Source organism: Peromyscus leucopus, chromosome 3 (assembly GCF_004664715.2).
Source record: "Peromyscus leucopus breed LL Stock chromosome 3, UCI_PerLeu_2.1, whole genome shotgun sequence".
In the NCBI taxonomy this organism is placed as follows: Eukaryota; Metazoa; Chordata; class Mammalia; order Rodentia; family Cricetidae; genus Peromyscus; species Peromyscus leucopus.
In genome coordinates this window covers 57,718,154-57,739,341 of record NC_051065.1, presented here as the reverse complement: position 1 = coordinate 57,739,341, position 21,188 = coordinate 57,718,154, and the positions used below count along the sequence as shown (strand labels likewise).

Here is a 21,188-nt window from a genome sequence, read left to right as displayed (position 1 = left end):
TACACTGTGTGAATATATGTCACTGTGACTGATTTAATAAAGAAGCTGACTGGCCTACAGCTAGGCAGGATAAGGTTAGGCAGGATAACCAGATTAAGAGAATGCTGGGAAGAAGAAGGAGGAAGAACCCTAGAATTTCAAGGAGACATGGAGAGATAGATGAACTTCCTGTACTGAGAAAAGGTAACGAGCCACAGGGCAGAGCATAGATAAGAAATACGGGTTAATTTAAAATGTAAGAGTTAGCTAGTAAAAAGCTGAGCTATTGGCCGAACATCTATAATTTAGAATAAGTTTCTGTGTGGTTATTTGGGAACTGGCTGGGGGTGGGGGGAAGAAAAGTCCGCCTACATATGGCGTTCCAACATGGGGTCAGAATTTCCACATAAGATCTAACAAAGCCAGCCGGGCGGGGTGGGGGGGGGGGGGGGGGGGGGGGGGGGGGGGGGGGGGGGGCGGCGGCGCGGCGGGCGGCGGCGGCGGCGGCGCATGCCTTTAATCCCAGCACCCGGGAGGCAGAGGCAGGTGGATCTCTGTGAGTTCGAGGCCAGCCTGGGCTACCAAGTGAGTTCCAGGAAAAAGGCGCAAAGCTACACAGAGAAACCCTGTCTCGAAAAACAAAACAAAACAAAACCAAAAAAAGATCTAACAAAGCTTAAAAGAAGATTCTAAGTACACAAAAAACGGAGCCAAATGCAGCTTCCTGATAACCGCCTTTTCTTGGTAGGCCCAATACTAGCAACAAACAGCGGCATGACTCCTTTAAGAGGCCCTGCTAGGAACACTTAAATGGGGTTTATGAGCAGCAAGCAGTACACTACTCGGTGACAATGTGTACCCAACAACTTCCCAGAGCTGGGACAGTAAACATTGCTCCCACCAGCACCTCCATGGCTGAGCTCTCAGGGAACCACGGGGAGGAGCCAGCTGCCATACACTACGTTGAGTAGTGCCTGCAGCTGACAAGCAGTTTAAGATTCATCTCACCAGGCGGTGGTGGTGCATGCCTTTAATCCCAGCACTTGAGAGGCAGAGGCAGGCAGATCTCTTTGAGTTTGAGGCCAGCCTGGTCTCCAAAGCGAGTTCCAGAAAAGCACAAAGCTACACAGAGAAACCCTGTCTCGAAAAACCAAAAAAAAAAAAAAGATTCATCTCATGTGATCAAAGAACAATTACAGATGCTCGGTAAAGACAGATCCAGATGTAAGAGTTTAAACAGTGTGTTTAAAAATATACATAGGCTTGGTAGACAAAAGAGAAAAGGAATATACAGTAATAGATTAAAAAATAGTTTAGGGCTGGAGAGATGGCTCAGAGGTTAAGAGCACCGACTGCTCTTCCAGAGGTCCTGAGTTCAATTCCCAGCACCCACATGGTGGCTCACAACCATCTGTAATGAGATCTGGCACCCTCTTCTGTGTACATAATAAATAAATAAATCTTAAAAAAAAGTGAAATCCCGTGAAGTACCTCAACATAAAAAAAAATAAATAAAAATTAAAAATAAAAAATAGTTTAAAAATAATAAAGTCAAGTCCTTAAAAAAGGAGTAAAATAAAATAAACAATAATAATAAACCACATAAAGATGGGAAATACAGCCGGGCGGTGGTGGCACACCCCTTTAATCCCAGCACTCAGGAGGCAGAGTGTACCTTTAAAAAAAAAAAAAAAAAAAGATGGGAAATACAAAGAGAGCCTGGATTATGTATGTTATTTTGTTGTCTTTAGATTTTCTGATTGTTAATAAAGGAATAACAGCTGCTAAGATACACTGGATTAAACCAATCTATATATTTTAAAAATGTCTTGACTTCAAAATGGAACTCAATATGTTACTTTGGGGAAGAGGTTATGCTTTTATTTCCACATGAAATGAGAGGCTGTGGATTCATTCCAGACTGACATGGATCAGGTTTGATTGAGGAAGACCCCTTGAAAATCCTGACTACATTCATAAAGAAATAAATCTAAAAGAACTCCAAGACACATGATGTATATTTTACCTGCTCAAACATAAAACAAAAAATCATTTTTGGCTGACTTGTGTACAATGCACAGTCTATACTTATATTAATGCAGATAAGTATGCTACCTTTAAAAGTTTATATTTTCAGAGTAAGGGGACCAGATACCAATAAAAATGGATGGCCCAGGTGATCCAGCATCTAAAACAGCTTCAAGGCTGTTGGCTGAGATGATCCAGCCTCAGACAATACTCCAGTCAAGTCTTAACAATTTACCCTGATTTTCTCAAGGTTTCCCCAAAGATACCAGAGCCCACAAACAACAGGAAGTAGTCTAGATAACGACGACGACGACCACATTCCCAAGAGATGGAGCATGGATGAGTTTTGGTTATTCAATGGATTATGAATGTCTGTCATTGTTTGGGGGGTGGTTACAAGTTGCTATTGGTCATAGTAAAAAAAAAAAAAAAAAAAACAGAACTAGACAGAGGAGTTAAATTCAAAGTTCTTTCTAAAAGAAAAAAGGGGGGTATGATATAGGAATGATAGAAAAAAGGGTAGATTATTGAATCTACTTTAATCCAAAAAACAATCTCAAAATATTTTACACTGGTATGGATTTTGGTTTATTGATACAAATTTAAAGTTATTTTTGCTCTACTATATGTATGTTTCTACTCTTGTTTGGGGTATTGTGCTTATGCATCTCATTTAAAATGTAATATATAATTGGATATTACAAGTTTGTAGTTAGTCATCTATAATAGTCATGTTAGGCATGTTTTCAAGGTCATATAGAGATATATTTAGATAGGTCTTCAAACACTTCAAAGACATACAGAATATGGCATTTAATATGTTTAATAACCTAAGGCTTTTCATGACAGTGAGACATGTCTGCTCCTGACAGCACCAGTTTACTTCAAAAGAGGAGGATGGGCAATGAATAAACTCTGTATGGAGTTTGCTTTCTTTATGGCAGAAGCTAGCCATTTGGGCAAAAAAATTGCCCTTGCCCCAACTGCTGACAGTTTACTGTCCAAACTGGATCATCAGGACACAAAAGAAAGCAACAGCCAAACTTTGCCAAGACAAGGTAGGACAGTGCTTCAAAATCCCCTGCTTCTCAAAAATGTCTGTCAGATATCCTAGGCCTACAGACCAATGATGTATGCCCAACATTACAGAAGAACTTTGGGTAACTGTCCAGGAAGCCAGAAGTCCCTGTCATTAGGTAACATTATACCCTTCTGGGGTCTTTGATGGAGTTAAAGACTAAATAATTAGACTTAAAGTTTTCCTTAGTTATGATAAAAAGGTAAATTAGGTATTAAACTTTAGACTTACAAAGATAAGATAAATAATAGAATGTATTATCTAAATTTGCCAAATACAAATGGACTGGATATTGTAACTGTAATTCTTATTTGAATTTGTTTTTGTTATATGTTATTTTACTATGTTAAAGTTAAAACCTTCCTTTTTTATTTAGACAAAAAGAGGGAAAGGCTGTGGAATAACCCTTCTGTACACTGTAAAAATGTGTTGCTCTCACTGTTAATAAAAAGCTGACAGGCCAATAGCTAGGCAGAATTTTCTGGGCAGAGAGAACACTGGGAAGAAGAAGGGCAGAGTCTGGGGAGTTGTGAGCCAGATGCAGAAGAAGCAACTTGGGAAGTTCATAGATGAGGTCAACGAGCCTCAAGACAGCACACAGAATGAATAGAAATGGGTTAATTTAAGTTACAAGAGCTAGCTAAAAATGAGCCTAAGCTATCGGCCAAGCATTTATAATTAATAATAAGTCTCTGTGTGGTTACATGGGAGTGACTGCCAGTACAAAGAGAAACTCCACCTAAGTATACCTTCCAAAGGAAGCCAAGGCAGAACATGGGGCTGTTTAATACAGTGGAAAAGCAGAGTTTAGAATCAGGTAAATTATAGTTATGGCTTCTCTCTAATTCATGTTATGACCTCTGGAACTCACTGTGTAGACCAGGCTAGTCTCCAACTCACAGAAATCCACTTGCCTCTGTCTCCTGATCTAATTCTTAATTCCCTTGTCTAAAACAACTGAGTTTATATTACCTACCTTGAATGGCCCTTGTGAAGATTCAAAAGGCCACCTACAACTACACACACACACAAACACACACACACACACACACACACACACACACACACACACACACACACAGAGCTGGTAGAACAAACCTGGGAAAGTTTAGTGATAAATAAATGCAAGGTCTTGAAAGGCATAAACAGGAGAACAAAAGCAACTTCAAAGACTAGGTTTTCACGAGAAAACGGCACTATTAGAAATGTGATGACCCAGGAGAAATGGAAATCCTTGGAATGCGTACCTGGAGAAGGGCTGTCTGGCCAAAAACAGAACTTCTCATGGGCACTGCACAAGGACTTCTTGAGCTCAGCACATCGTTCCTTATCTGAAAGCCACAAGAGGAAGCAATTATTATACACTACACAGATTCAACATCTGAGGAGCCAAGAGTCTTTAAGAGAACAAAGCTAACCACACAAACATTTAAATAATTAAGATACCTTTAAAAAGATAGTAACTATGGCAATTCCATCATCTTAATACTTATCACAAAAAAAGTTTCAACTTAAGATCCTTTGTTGGTGCAAAGGAAGTATGTTGTGCAACCTGGAAGGTAGGGCTTTCCAAAGCACAGGCCTTCAGAGCATCTTCTCTTTGCTCTGAAAGTCCAAATTTGTGATTAAAAGGTAAACATACTGATGTCTATCTAGAAAGCACAATATCAAGGCCACTCCACAGCAGAACAACTGAGGCTGATAGGGAGGCTATCACAACTTCACCCTGTCATAGGTAATATGGCACACTCTTCACTCACACAGACGGCCTAAGCGAGTACTCGGCCACTGGCTATGTCACCGGTCCGTGTGTCTGAACGTGGAGAAAGATGTGATCTGTAACTATACTTACATCTGCCAAAGTCAAAAGCTGGTTGTAAACTGGCACAGAGGAAAGCCTGGCAGCTGGAGCACTTGAGCATATCACATTCAACTGTGACCCAGCCATATTTTGCGCAGATAAGCGGAGACAGCTCAGGGGGCTTCCCTGCCCATTTCAACGAGTATTCATGTTAAGAAAAACCATGTGTATGAAGACCACGCACAATTAAAACCTGAACTCATTTTAAACAAATCTACTTTTAATGAATACACTCATTAGAAGTAGACAGTAAAGACAATGGCCTATACAATACTCGGGAGGCAGAAGCGGGTGGATCTCTGAGTTCGAGGCCAGCCTAGTCTATAGAGTGAGTTCCAGGACAGCCAGGGCTACACAGAGAAACCCTGTCTCAAAAACCAAAAGAGAAAATGGCAAAGCCTTTTAATTTTGTATGTGTATATGTGTTTTGTGCACGCATATGTGTACTTATTTGCATGTGCAGGGGCACACGTATCCACTTTATATACAGAGGGCAGAAGGCTCTCTGAGCCTGTAGCTTGCCATTTCAGCTAGTCTGTCAGGGCTGGAGAGATGGCTCAGCAGCTAGGACTTGGGTTCAGTTTCCAATACTCACACAGTGGGTCAAAAACCATCTGTAACTCCAGTTCCAAGGGATCTTACATCCTCTGACCTCTGTGGACACCAGCCACATATGTGATACATACGGTGCATAAACATTCATGTTGGCAGCCAGCTAGCTCCAGGGATCCTGTCTCTGCTTCCCATACGCCAGGATTACCTGTGGGCTGCCCTGTCCACTCAGCTTTTATGTGGGTTCTGGGGTCCTAACTCCGGTCTTCATGCTTATGCAGCAACCATTCTGTCCACCGAGTCTTCTCACCAGCCTGTTTTTAGGGTAGAGTTCACTCTGTAGCCTAGGCTTGCCTCAAACGCCTGAAAATCCTGCTTTACCCTTCCAATGCCAAGATTACAGGTGTGAGCCATCACTCCAGCCACTAAAGATCACTCTTTTTATTTGAAAGTTTTTGGAGATTCATTTACTTTACATGTGTGTTTTGCCTCCATGTATGTCTGTGCATCATGTGCATGCAGTGTCCACACAGGCCAGAAGAGGGTGGTTTTACCCCTGTAACTGGTGTTAGAGGCAGTTGTGAACTGCACGTGGGTCCTGGGAATCAAAAGCAGATCCTCTGGAGGAGTGGTGTGGGCTCTTTACCGCTGACCATCTCTACAGCCTCGCGACCATTTTTAAAGCACAAGCATATGCTTTTCAGGACACTGGGCACAAGTAATAAGCAGGGGGGAACATTATGAACTTTTTCTCTAGAAAGACAAAATGTTTACTTTATAGCATGCCTATTGTTCTAGCTACTAAAAAGGTTGGACAGAAGGGCAATTTGGGCCCATGAGGACAGGACCATCCTGGACAACATAGTAAGAGCCTATCTTGAAAAAATTAACCTGTGCACTTTATAGCACTCGGAGCAGAGCAGGGGATGCGTGAGGAGGCAGCTGGCACAAGTGAGTCCAGAAAAGCAAAACACAGAAAACTGTTCGAAAAAAAAAAAAAAAAGAAAAAATTACATGTATTTAGGCTGGGCAGTGGTGGCGCACACCTTTAATCCCAGCACTCAGGAGGCAGAGGCAGGCGGATCTCTGAGCTTGAGGCCAGCCTGGTCTACAGAGGGAGTTCCAGGACAGCCAGGGCTACACAGAGAAACCCTGTCTCAAAAGATGTTTTTAAAAAAAGTGTGCATGTATCTTGTCTGTGTGTCTGTTAAAGCTAAGCATGGTGGTGCACACCCTTAATACCAGCATCTGGAAGGCAGAGGCAGGAAGGTCTCTGTGAGTCTGAGGCCAGCCTGGTCTACAAAAAGAGTTCCAGGCCGGGCGGCGGTGTGCACGCCTTTAATCTCAGCACTTGGGAGGCAGAGGCAGGCGGATCTCTGTGAGTTCAAGGCCAGCCTGGTCTACAGAGTGAGATCCAGGACAGGTACCAAAACTACAAAGAGAAACCCTGTCTCAACAGGCCCCCCCCCAAAAAAAAAGGAGTTCCAGGACAGACAGGGCTACCTAACAGAGAGAGACCCTATCTCAAACAAACAAGAAGATTCACTTTGTTGTTTTTAATTATGTTCGTGTGTGGGTTAGTACACGGTTGTGTGCACACATGTGAGTGGCAGTGCCTTGGAGCCAGAGGAAATGGGTTGGATTCCTGGAGCTGGAGTTACGAGCAACTGTGGGCTGTCTGAGCAGCAATACTCTGCCACTGAGAGCCAATCCTTCATCTCTCTGTATCTGTTCAGCCCCCGAGAATCCATCTTTAAAACACACAACACAAAGTTACTGGGAGGGGGGCAGGGAGGAGGACAGAATACAGACGCCACCTGTATCATTTAACCTGAAATATGAGGGCTTGAGAGTGCCCGTGAAAGCTCTAGCTCTGATGGACCTAAGACAAGGGACCATAAAGGCCCAAACAGCCCTTGTCTATGTCCCTAATGTACCACGTCCACCTTCCTTTCTAATACAGTGGGGAAATAGAAAAGAATCTTAGCTATTCTCTACCCCAAGTTTAATTATGATGGACTACATGTATAAATTAGTACTATAAATACATTATTTTTATGTAGGTGCCCACAGAGTCCAGAAAAGGGCATTGGATTCCCTGGAGCTGGAGTTATGGGCAGTTGTGAGCCTCCAGTGTGGGTGCTGGGAACTGAACTTGGGTCTTCCAAAAGAACAGTAAGCACTCATAACCACTTAGCCACCTCTCCAGCCCCACTTTTAATTTTCTTTTTTGACAGGGTCTTACTATATATCCCAGAATGGTCTCAAATGTGTGGCTTTCCTTCTCCAGTCTCCAAGAGCTGTACACCACCACACCCCATTTAGTACATGCAGTTTAAATAGCAGAAAGCCCCTCCCCCCTTCTCATTTTTTGAGACAGGGTTTCTCTTTGTTGCCCTGGCTGTCTTGGAACTTGCTGTATAGACCAGGCTGGCTTCAAATACAGAGATCTGTATGCCTCTGCCTCCTGAGTGCTGGGATTAAAGGCATGCACCACCACCACCACCACCACCACCATACAGCAGCAGATAACATCTTTAATTATGTATCTAGGAAAGTGTCCTTAAACATGTATTGATCCTGAATAGTAAAAATCTCGTTGCTTATATTTTACCTTAAGAGATTTTATTTTGCTGAGCATAGTGGTGCATACCACCACTCTGGAGACAGAGGCAGGTGAATCTCTGAGTTTAAAGCCAGCTTGGTCTACAGAGCAAGTTCCAGGACAGCCAGGGTTACACAGAGAAATGCTGTATTGAAAAACCAGGAAAAAAAAAAAAGAGGGGGGAGGTTTATTTTAGGAGCTAGAGAGAGAACTCAGCAGTTAAGAGAGTGCTCCTCTTACAGAGGACTAGAGTTTGATTTCCAACAATCACATGGCAGCTGACAACAGCCTGTAACTCTAGCTCCAGGGGATCTGATGTCATCTTCCGGCCCCTGTGAATACCCATACTCACATGCACATACCCAGACACATACACACACAGAGAGACACACAAAATTAAAAGAAGAAGAAGAAGAAGAAGAAGAAGAAGAAGAAGAAGAAGAAGAAGAAGAAGAAGAAGAAGAAGAAGCAGCAGCAGCAGCAGCAGCAGCAGCAGCTGCAGCTAGAGAATAATGAAAACTTCTGTAAGAGCAGAGTGGGCAACTTGAGGGTAGCTCTAGTCTCTGCTTTCTGGTACTCACACCTTTGGGTAATCCTGTCCTGAACATGAGCTGGTCTGGTACCTTGTCTTAATAATCAGAATATGGCCTTTCCGGCGGTGACGGCCTCCCTGCGAGAATATGCCTTTTATAAAGGATCTCCTTTATCCCTCTCCTCTCCAGAAGAGGAGAAAAGGAAACACAAGAAAAAGTGCCTGGTGCAGAGCCCCAATTCCTACTTAATGGATGTGAAATGCCCAGGATGCTGTAAAATCACCACGGTCTTTTGCCATGCACAAACAGTATGTGTTAGCTGCTCCACTGTCCTGTCAGCCCACAGGCGGAAAAGCAAGGCTGACAGAGGATGCTCCTTCAGGAGGAAGCAGCACTGAAGAGCACCTGATTCAAGATGAGTGGGAACCATCCCAATAAACACATTTTGGATATTAAAAAAAAAAAAAAAAAAAAAAAAATCAGACTATGGTAAAAGGGATGGGCTGCCTTCTGAGATGAAGTCACAAAAATGAGTGTGGGCCAGTGAGATGGCTCAGAGGGAAAAGTGCTTGGTGAAAACCTAATCATCTGAGCTTTATCTCTGGGACTCACAGGATGGAGGGGAAGATACCCCCACAAGTTGTCCTCTAACCTCCAAATGTACACCATGGCACACAGACATTTATATACACATGTCTCTACACACTAAATAAGTACACATAATAAAAAGTTAATTTTAAAAAGAAAATTTAATGCCAGGCCTGACGGCCTACACTTTTTTTTGGTTTTTCGAGACAGGGTTTCTCTGTGTAGCTTTGCACCTTTCCTGGAACTCACTTGGTAGCCCAGGCTGGCCTCGAACTCACAGAGATCCGCCTGCCTCTGCCTCCCGAGTGCTGGGATTAAAGGCGTGCGCCACCACCGCCCGGCTACGGCCTACACTTTTAATCCTAGTACTTGGGAGGCGGAGGCAGAGCCAGGAAGATCTCTGTGAGTTCAAGCCAGCCTGGTCTATAAAGTAAGTTCTAGGACAGCCAGAGCCACATAGTGAGACCCTATCTCAAAAACAAAACAAAACATTTAATAAGAAAATAATCTGGCTTTCATCTTGTTGTTTCACTTGTTCACTGTGATGGAAGCCAGCTGCGAAGTTGTGAACTGTTTCAATAGAGGCCCACATAATAAGGCACCAAGGGAGGGTTCTACCCATTGGACAGCACAGGCCTGCAGCCCCCAGTGGGATAGTAACAAGAAAGTGAACCTGCTAATTATCATAAGAGAACTTGGACCTGGGGCCTCTCCTATCTCTCTTGCATTGGATGCCCTTCATTGACGCCTCTAAGGAAACCTGAACCTCTGCTACACTGCTGAGCACAGTGGTACACATTTGTAATTTTCACATCAGAGAGGCAAAGGCAGGAAGATCATGAGTTCAAAGACAGCCAGGGCTATGTAACGAGTCCCATGTCCACCTGGGTCATATAGGAAAAAACCTGCCTGGAAAAAAACCAAATTGGGCTAGAGAGCTAACTCAGTAGCTAAGAATACCTGCAGCTGTTCTTCCAGGGACCCAAGTTTGGTTCCTAGCACATACAGCAGGTGCTCACAACTGCCTGTAACTCCTACTCTAGATCTGACACCTTCTTCTGGCAGCCTTGGGATTCTCCACGCCCACGGCATACACACGAGTAGATACATAAACTTAAAAACAAAACAAAACAAAAAAAGAAAAACAAAATGAAACTAAAACTAGTCTGTGCCTGGATTCAGAGTCCACAGAGTTTATGTGATAATAGTTGTTTAAAGCCACTAAATGTTAGAGCAATTTGTCATGCAACAGTGACTAATATACACCAGGGATCTAGAAATCGTCAAGACAGTAGTGCGCTTTCCATCAGATCACAGCCCTGGCTCCTCCACTTGCTAGCAGGATGACGGGCTGTCGTGTAACTCCTCTCATGACTGCTCTTCTGGCTTTGTTGTGTGTGTTTGTTCTTTTCTGTCATCTATAAATTGAGTGTAACAAGGCTGGGACTACAGCTCAGTGGAGTGTTTGCCTGGCATACATGAGGCCCTAGGTTCGATTCCCAGCACTGCCATCCACTCAAAACCAGTATGGCAGGAAAAGCACTTATGTCCACAGGACCGAGTAAGATCATGGGTGAGAACACACGTGAAAACATACTACACAGACGCGTCAGTAGCTATCCTTCTCTCAGGATTTTGTTTTGTTTTGTTCTTCTGTAGAGAGTCAGCTGGGTACAGTGGCTCCCATTTATCATCCCAGCATTTGGGACCAGGCAGAAGAACTATGAAGCTGATCTTGGGAGGCAAGTTCCAGACCCTGTCTCAAAAACAAAACAAACAAACCAAAAGATTTGATTTATCCCTCAACTGATCATTTGAGCAATAACATATTGCTGTGGAATATCTTTCTGTATGCTGTGAATATGTGTTGCTCTGATTGGTTGATAAATAAAGCTGTTTGGCCAATGGTGAGGCAGCTTAGAGGCAGGCAGGAAATCCAAACAGATATATGGAGAGGAGAAAGGAAAGGGTGAGACTTGAGCCAGCCGCCCAAGAAGCAACATGTAATGGGATACAGGTAAAGCCAGGGAACATGTGGCCATGTATGGATTAATATTGATGGGTTAATTTAAGATATAAGAGCTAGCTAGCAAGAGGCCTGTCATAGACCATACAGTTCATAATTAATATAAGCCTCTGTGTGTTTACTTGGGTCTGAGCAGCTGTGGGACCAGGCAGGACACAGGAAAACTTCCAGCTACTTTCATAGAAAAGTTCTTACCAACACTGATTCTTTGGTTTAAAAGATCAGAATAAGGGCTGGAGAGATGGCTCAGCAGTTAAGAGCACTGGCTGCTCTTCCAGAGGGTTCCAGTTCAATTCCCAGCATGTGGTGGGTAACAACCATCTGTAACTCCATTCCAGGGGATCTGATGCCCTCTTATGGACTCTGTGGGCACTGCAAACATGTGAGTCACAGGCAAAACACTCAAACATATAAAGGACAAAAGATCAGAGTAAGCAGAATAGGACTCCAGAGTAACAATTCTGCAGCAGGTTTCCCCTTACATGAACTGAAAAGGATATGGAAAAGGTTTCCACTCTGTGAAAAAAGGCCTCTTTGCTTGTAGATTCCAATGGGGGCTGTTCTGCTTGAGGTGATCCATTGACTGACTGGAATGTGGCAGATGTGTCCTTTCTGAAACCAAATAGTAGGAGTGTTAGTGACCTTCTCTGTATTACTCTGCTTAAATCTACACATATCACAGATTAAACCCAAACTAGATTTTAAGTTTCTAAATATCATTTCAACTGTCTGTCACCCTTTCAGTCAGTCCATTCCTCTGCTTAATATACCCTGTTTCTCCATAATACTTATTAAATAGACTCTAAAGTCTTCAATCCGGCAGTCACAACTCTTTACAGTTTAGCCAGACTCTCCTAGCTCATTCACAGTTCTCAAGTAATATTTTGAATAACCCTAGTAAATATAAAATAAGGCTTTCAAGGATTCAGGTATTGAATAATAATATAATTTCAACCACCTAAGAAAAAAATTTCTTTTCTTTTTTTTTTTTTTTTTTTTTTTGTTTTTTTGAGACAGGGTTTCTCTGTGTAACAGGCCTAGCTGTCCTGGAACTCACTTTGTAGACCTGGCTGGCCTTGAACTCACAGAGATCTGCCTGCCTCTGCCTCCTGAGTGCTGGAATTTAAGATAAACACCACCACACCCAGCTCTTTTTCTTTTTTTGAGACAGAGTTCACTCTATAACCCAGGCTGGCCCGGAATTCATAGCAATCCTCCTGCTTCAGCCTATCAAGTGTTGGGATTAATACTGTGTATACACATGTGTGATATATACGTGAATGAATGTTCCCAGGCACATGTATGGGGGTCAAAGAACAACTTTGTGGGCTCAGAACTTTTCTTCCACTTTTATGTGGGTTCAGGGCTTGAATTCGGGTCACCAGGCTTATATGGTAAGCACCTTTATCTAATGAGCCATTCTGCTGGCCCAGAAATTTAACTCTCCATACGCGAAAGAATAACTTAGATATTGCTATCTATATGGACCCTTGTTCTCCCTATCTTGATTAGGATATTCAAGTCAAAGACAAGATCTATTTTAAGAAAAAAACTTCAGAAAAATACAATTTAAATAAAACCAAACAGAGACCAGGCAGTGGTGGCACACGCCTTTGATCCTTTGCTCAGGAAGCAGAGATTGGGAGATCTCTGTGAGTTCAAGGCCAGCCTGGTCTACAGAAAGTCAGGGCTATACAAAGAAACCCTGCCTTGAAAAGCAAAAAAAAAAAAAAAAGCTGGGAAAAAAAAGCAAAAAGCAAACCAAACATTTTCAGTGAAAGGCATGCCAACAGCCTCCAGTGTCCTTCCTGGGGTTAGCAGGGAGGTAGAACTGCTAAGACAAGAACCATTTGTTTGTTTGCCTATTTGTTTTATTTTTTATGCATGCGTGGGGTGTTTGAGAGAGACTTTGGGGAATCAGTTTTTTCCTTCCACCTTTAAGGGGGTTCTAGGGAGAGGTTTTCACAGCAGGTGCTTTGTCTACTGAGCCATCTTGACTAGCTCTGGTCTTGTTTTTTAGAGACAGGGTCTCGTTTTGTAACAGGCTGGCCATGGAACTCACTATATAACAAGCTGGCCCAGAACTGACAACCATCTTGCTTCAGGCTTTCAAGTGCTGGTATTCAAGTGTAAGCCACCATGCTTAGCTAAAAAGCTTTTTTGCAATAAGATAACGCCAATAACTGTGACTCGAAAGAAATAAAATTATTCCATGAATCTTCCTCGGAGATTTACAAAGAGCCTCAAGAAGATAGGGTTCTGGGGAAACCGGGATCAAAAGATCCCTAAACCTAGATGGGAATTAAATAACATTTATTTCATAGATCTCTGAGAAATATCGCATGGCTTCAAGTTCAAGGTTAAGAAAAGCCAAACCCACTGTAGTCTAAGCAGTATCCGTGACTTTGTCACCAAGAGAAAAACTTGACTCACTTTAACTCTTTCCCTCTCCCTCCTCACCACACCTTTCTCTGACAGGGCCTCAAGTTGGCCTGAAACTTCAGAACCACCTCTCACCGGCTCAGAGCTGTGTGCCACCACTACCTGTTTAATGTGGTGCTAGGGATCACACCCTGGGCTTAGTGCACACCAGGCTAGCTATATTCCCGGCCCAGCATTAACTATTTAATTAAGGAAGGAAGACGGGAGAGGGAAATGGCATGTCACCACATAATTTCCCTTTACTATCTTGATAACTACTTTAACCGTGTAATTGGCTTCATTTTTGATTCTGTGTAAATTTGCTCTATGCACTTAAGACTGTTCTTCGGAAAAGGGGTTCCTAAGCTTCCCCCAGACTCTGAGAATCCACTGCATGAACCCTAATTAGTATTCAGGTTTGTTTATTTGACTAACAGTCTTCTCCCTCAAAAAAGACTTCTAACAAAATTTCGCTAGTGATGCGGCATGAGGTACATCCGGAGGCTATCAAAGCCAAGAAATCAGGGAAGCCCAACCTCTTTCAGATTCCATGAAGAATTCAACCCCAGCCACCATGCCACGGATTGAAGTTACCGTACGCAGCGCCCCCGCCCCTGCTCCAGGGCCCCGCCACTCCTCCAGCGCCCAACCACAGCTTGGGGAACTCACGCTTCTGTGCCTCCCTCTTCCGGGACAATTCCCTCATCGATGAGCTGCCGAACTTTCTGGGGTGTCCCTTCAGGGGAACGAACAACTGCACCCCAAGTCTTTTCAATACCGGCGGCAAAGAGCTGCCCCTCACTGGGAGTCGCCATCTTGGTCCGTTCCTGAGTTGTGTCCCCACGCGTCGGGAGGCTCAGGAACTTCCGTTCTGGGCTAAGACCCGCCCCTCTGGCCTCTCAAAAGTACTGACCTCAGGTCCCACCCCTTCCTGGTTATCTAGAATGATTTAAGAGTGGCTATAATGTTCAAGACTGAACCTAGGTTGTTTCTCTGATGAGTTATCATATTTAGGTTAATAATTTTTTTGTGCGTTTTGTTTTTTTTTGTTTTCGAGGCAGGGTCTCATTGTGCAGCCTTGGCTGGCCTAGAACTCGCTTCTGTAGATCAGGGCGGCCTCGAACTTACAGAACTCCACCCCTCCGAATTTACAGAGATCCTGCCTCCCGAGTGCTGGGATTAAAGGTGTATGCCACTACAATAAAGGATTTTGAAAGCGATGTCTCTTCAGGTTTAGCACAGATGAAGGACTCAATTGCAGCCTGCAAATAAAAGTCATACCAACTCTCCTAAATTTCATTGTTTTCTAGGTAAGGAAACGGCAATCCTTAGCTGAGAACAAATAACTCGAAACCCTTTTTTTTTTTTTTTTTTTTTTTTTTTTTTTAGCTCAAGTTCTTTTAATCTTTTTTTTTTTACATTGGTGTAAAATATGTTATTTTACAATACCATTCAGTTCTACATATCAGCCATGGGTTCCCCTATTCTCCCCCTCCCACCCCCTCCCCTTACCCCCAGCCTGCCCTCCATTCCCACCTCTTCTAGGACAAGTCCTCCCCCGAGGACTGCGATCAACATGGTAGACTCAGTCCAGGCAGGTCCAGTCCCTTCCTCCCAGCCTGAGCCAAGTGTCCCTGCATAAGCTCCAGTTTTTTTTTTTTTTTTTTTTTTTTTTTTTTGTGTTTCTCGTAGCTTGCGCTTTCTAGCTCACTGACCAGCTGCCAACTCACAGAGATCCCTGCCTGCCCGAGTGAAACTGCCCCCCCCCCCAACTCCAGTCAAACGCCATCATGAGCACAGGACTTGGTCCCACTGCCTAGTTGCCTCCCAAACTGATCAAGCCAATCAACTGTCTCACCTATTCAGAGGGCCTGATCCAGTTGGGGGCCCCTCAGCCTTTGGTTCATAGTTCATGTGTTTCCATTCATTTGGCTATTTTTTTTTCAATAATTGAGTAAAACTGAAATTTATTATAAGCCACAGTCGTCCTAGGGACCTCCATGCTATATATATAGACTCTATGGTTCTATGGGTTGTGGTCTGATTGTTCTTTATTTTATATCTAGAATCCACCTATGAGTGAGTACATACCATGACTGTCTTTCTGGGTTTGGAAACCCTTCTTTTTTTTTTTTTTTTTTTTTTCTTTTTCTTTTTCTGTTTTTCGAGACAGGGCTTCTCTGTGTAGTTTTGCACCGCCTTTCCTGGAACTCACTCTGTAGCCCAAGTTGGCCTCGAACTCACAGAGATCCACCTGCCTCTGCTGGGATTAAAAGCATGCGCCACCACCGTGGGGCTCTTGAAACCCTTCTTAGGATTGTTATGAGTGGAAGAAGCCTGTGGTTTCGACACCATCCTCTTTTGTTCAGCAAACAATTATTAACTATTGCCTTGATATACTAGGAACTGTTGATAAAATAGTGAACAAAAAGAGATTTACACAGTTTTTGCTTTTGTTGGCAGTGATGGAGGATCAAGCCCACAGCTTCACACAAGCTAGGCGAGCACTCTTTCACTGAGCTACACCCACAGCTAGATACAAGTGGTTGTGAATAGAGTTTGACATCAAGCAAGTTGTTTTCCTGTCTTATCGTTCATTTTCCTCTGCCACTTAGCAAACTCAACCAAGCCCTTGACTCCATTACTCTACCACTGAGCTTAAGTCCCAGGCCCTTCCTGTAGTTTTGTTTTGTTTTTGGAGACAGGGTTTCTCTGTGTAGTTTTGGAGCCTGTTCTGGATCTCACTCTGTAGACCAGGCTGGCCTCGAATTCACAGAGATCTGCCTGCCTCTGCCTCCTGAGTGCTGGGATTAAAGGCATGTGTCACCACTGCCTGCCAAATTTTAAAATTATAATTAAGATTATGCATGCTCCAAAGAAGGCCCATTGAGGACCTAATTCAGTTGCAGAGTCTTGAGAAACCCAGATCTTTGATGCCTCTGCCACTTAGGAGGTAGAGGCAGGCATTTTAGAAACTCCAGGACAGGGGCTGGAGAGATGGCTCAGCTGTTAAGAGCACTGGCTACTCTTCCAGAGGACCTGGGTTTAACTCCTGACACCTGAATGGCAGCTCACAACTGTCTGTAACTCCAGTTCTAGGGGATCTGAACCTTCACATCAGTGCACATAAAATAAATAAATTAAAACAAAAACAAACAAACAAACAAAAAAAACCTCCAGGCCAGTCATACCTACAAAGTGCAGGGCCAGTTTAGGCTACATTTGAAAGAGAATGGGCTTGGAGAGAAGACTCAGCAGTTAAGAGCATTTGTTGTTCTGGTAGAGGACCTAGATTCTGTTTCTAGCATCTATATGGTGGTTCATAACCTCCCTTCTCCAGTTCCAGGAGATCCGGGGTTTTCTTTCAATCTCCAAGGGCACATGGTGCACACACATACAGGCAGGCAAAACACTCGGACACGTTAATAAATAAACCTTAAAAAAAGTTTCTTTCAAAGGGAAGGTGGGGAGCTGGGGGTTGGCTCAGTGGTTCAGAGCACTGTCTGCTTGTCTGCTCTTGCAGAGGACCTAGGTTTGGTTCCTGGCACCCATACTGGTAGGCTCACAACCTGTAATACCAGACCAGGGAATCTGATGCCCGCTTTTGGCTTCCCTATGCACCTGCATGACCATGGTGTACATACATATGCTCAGGTCCACATATATACATACATGCAACATAAACAAATCTTTTTTTAAAGAACACCTTTTTTTATAGAGCAATAGACAGAGAGGTGGGAATGAACTCTAGTCTTAGTACTGAGGTAGATGAGGTTGTTGGGAAGAAATCTGCACAAGGTCTTCGAAACCCTCCAGCTGGAAGACTGATGAATAAGAACAGCAAAGAAAGAGGCCAGTGGGATGAACTCTCTTCTTTCAGCTTACTTCCCATGGGCTCCTGACTCCAGCACTGTTCTCAGACACTGGAGCCTGAAACCTACGGATCTAGCACTTGGGAAGCCGAAGCAGACAGATCTCTGCACCCAGTCTGGTTGGAGGCCTCAGGGTCTACATAGTTCCAGGCCAGCCAGAACCCCATAATGAGGCCCTGCCTCCAAAAAAGGAGAGGACAAAGAAATTCTTACTCAAGAATTTGATTATATGCCCTGCGGACCGAGAGCCAGAAATTTCAGCAAAACTGGAAATAGCTTTTAGAGATAATGCTTGTTTTCCTCAAACAAGAATATTTTCATGTTTTTGTTTTGTTTTCTTTTGTTTTTGAGATACGTTTTCTCTGTGTAACAGAGCCATGGCTGTCCTGGAACTTACCTTGTAGACCAGGCTGGGCTCGAATTCACAGAGATCTACTTAACCTCAGCCTCTCAAGTGCTGGATTTAAAGGTATGCACTGCCACAATGGGCTACAAGAATGCTTTAATAAGCCTGGCAGGTGGATCTCTGAGTTCTAGGCCAGCCTGGTCTACAGAGCAAGTTCAAGGACATCCAGGGCTACACAGAGAAACCCTCTCTTGAAAACCTGAAACATAAAAAAGAAAAGAAAAACAGAAAAAAAGGAAAGGAATATTTTAGTAAATAAACTACTTAAATAGAGCTGGAATACCTGCTGCCTTGAGCTGGAGCTTTGCTGCATCAAATGTGTGAGCACTCTTCTCTCGTCCCGAAACATAAACAGTGCAGCTCATTAACCCACCTTCAAGTACCATTTATTGGGGCAGTGCTGTGAGAGGATCTCTATGAGTTCGAGGCCAGTCTGCTGTACAGAGCTAGTTCCAGAACAGCCAGAGCCATACAGAGAAACCCTATCTCAAAAAAACAAAACCAAAAGAAAGAAAAAGAAAAAAATGCCATTCACAACAGGAAATCCTTTGGGAGGAATAAGAAAACTGTGTTGTTGTTGTTGTTGTTGTTTTTAACTTAATTTTAAATCTTTAATATCTAAACTTAGTTTAATCTTTATTTTTTACCCCCTCCCGTCTCTCTCTCTTTCCTTTTTTCTTTCCAGACAGGGTCTTACTATGTAGCCATGACTGTCCTGGAACTCCCTTTGTAGATCAATTTGGCCTTGAATTCATGGAGATCTACCTGCCTCAGCCTCCCAACGGCTAGGATTAAATGTGTGCACCACCACTGTCTAGCTGAATCTTTTTTTTTTTGCTACATATCTATTACTATTTTTCTTTTATGTATGTGATGTATGTTCATGTACATGTTATTGTATATATGTGTATGCACTCATGTGTGTGGGCAGAGTTTGATGTCAGCTGTCTTCCTCACTCTCCACCTTATTTGTTTGAGGCAAGGTCTCTCACTTCACTGATTTGGCCTCCAAACAACACACACACACACACACACACACACACACACACACACACACACACACACACACACGAGCGTGCGAATGCATGCATGCACATAAGAACAATGGGGCTAGGGAATGTTTCTCAGTGAGTAAGAGCAGCCAATTCTGACAACTTGAGTTCAATTCCTGGAATACACATGACTCATATCTAGAAGTTTTAAGTGTGTATACATGTATATGCATGTGTGTGAAGGCCAGAGGTCAACCTTGGATATCTACCTTGGTTTTTTTTGTTTAGCTTGCTTTTTGAGACAAGGTTTTTCGTGTAGCCCTGGATGTCCTGGAACTCATTCTGTAGACCAGGCTGGCCTTGAACTCACAGAGATCCACCTGCCTCTGCTTCCTGAGTGCTGGAATAAAAGGCGTGCCACACTGACCGACTATGGCTAGTGGTTAAGAGTAGCACTTGTGGGGTTGAGGATTTAGCTCAGTGGTAGAGAGCTTGCCTAGCAAGCGCAAGGCCCTGGGTTCGGTTCTCTGCTCTGGGAGAAAAAAAAAAAGAGTACACTTGCTCCTCTTGCAGAGGCCCTGGGTTTGGTCCCTAGCACCCACATGAGGAGGTTCCTAGCACCTGTAGTAACTCCAGTTCTAGGGAAATCTGAGGTCCTCTTCTTACCTCCATGGTCACTATGCACATGGTGCCTCTGCCTCTTGAGTATTGGGATTGAAGGAGTTCACCACCAGAGCCCAGCTAAAAACGTTGTTAAAATCAAAATTATAAATAACCAAGCAAACAAGTAAACCAATTCTAGGTCTGTATCTTAGACACAACTCAAGTTACTGGGCTTCTGGAAATCTAGTTTTGCTAAACACAATCCTTTTGTACTCTAATAGTGATTGAATGCCCAACTGAGCCTGAGAGGGTGTTTAAAGGCTCTGAGGGAGGGGATGTAGCTCAGTAGGGATTGTGCCTGCCTGGCATACACCATATAAATCAGGCATAATGGCACTCGGGAAGTAGAGGCAGGAGGAGAAGAAGTTCAAGATTTTCTATCCTTTGCTACATAGGACATCCTTTGCTCAAGGTTAGCCTGAGCTACATAAAACTCTCTCTTAAACAAAAGGTTCTATAGTTCATCCTATCCTCCACAGTAGAGTTCTCTGTTTGACTATCTCCAGGGAAGAGTTTTCTAGCTTTTCCTAGTTTCTGGGCAGGGTTTCCCACAAATCCCACTTTTAATCAACCCCCCCCTTTTTTTTTCCCAGAGTGATTTTCAGTTCACGGCAAATTAAATAGAAAGCACAGAGAGTTCACAGCCATCCTGGCCCTGCTGTGTCGTCTCGCCATCCATCAACACACTGCGCCCGCGTGTGGCTCGTTTGTTAAAATCGATGAACCAGTGTTGACACATCATTATCAGCCAAAGTTCATAGTCTCACTAGTGTAATCTAGAAGTGTTCCTTCAGGAACTATTTTTAAAAACCTTTCTACGAGAGGGAGAAAAATCAAATCTGCTTTTTAAAAACTAAAGCGAGAATACAGTGAACTCTGAGGCCCCATCACCCAGCATAGTTAACATCAATTCTTAGCAATCCTAATCTGAATTATCACCTTTCTCCAGTATCCTCCATCCCACGATACCACATTCCTGTCCCACCCCCATCTCTCATTGTTCTAAAACACATACTAAGTATTAACAGCATAATAATATGATGTTTTAAGTTTATTTATTTTTATGTGTATAGGTGTTCTTCTGCCTGCATGCTTGTCAGTGTGCCTGGGGAGCCCAGAAGAGGGTATCGGATCCCCTGGAACTGGAATTACAAATGGTTGTGAACCACCATTGTGTTCTGAGAATTAAACTTGAGTCTTCTGAAAGAACAGCCAGTACTCTTAACCACTGAGCCATTTTTCTAGCTCTGTCATAGGGGTTTAGCTATAAATATTTCCACCTAATTTTCTTTATTAAAGTTCGTTTATTTATTTATTTATTTATTTACTTACTTACTTATTGTTCCGTTTTTTTTTCAGTCAGAGTTTCTCTATGTAACAGTCCTGGTTGTCCTGGAACTTACTTCATAGATCAGGCTGGCCTCAAACTCACAGAGATCCACCTGCCTCTGTCTCCCAAGTACTTAGATTAAAGGCGTGCGCCGCCGCCGCCGCCGCCGCCGCCGCCGCCACCACCACCACCCAGTCCAACACTTGTTTTTTTTTAATGTATATGTGTCAGTGTTCACATGTATGAACGTGTAT

The 21,188-nt window shown here is 43.3% G+C and overlaps 1 protein-coding gene across 1 annotated transcript in view; it reads right to left on the bottom strand.

Annotated features, from left to right (window-relative positions):
- Positions 1–14,533, bottom strand: part of Zc3hc1 (zinc finger C3HC-type containing 1) — a 34,229-nt gene extending 19,696 nt beyond the window's left edge. The window contains exons 1-4 of the mRNA XM_028866181.2: positions 14,341–14,533; positions 11,751–11,862; positions 4,938–5,088; positions 4,333–4,416 (exon numbers count right to left, since the gene is read on the bottom strand). Of these exons, the coding sequence (XP_028722014.1) occupies positions 4,333–4,416; positions 4,938–5,088; positions 11,751–11,862; positions 14,341–14,486 (493 nt within the window). The 5' untranslated portion in view covers positions 14,487–14,533. The remainder of the gene's footprint in view (positions 1–4,332; positions 4,417–4,937; positions 5,089–11,750; positions 11,863–14,340) is intronic.
- Between the last annotated feature and the right edge of the window lie 6,655 nt (positions 14,534–21,188).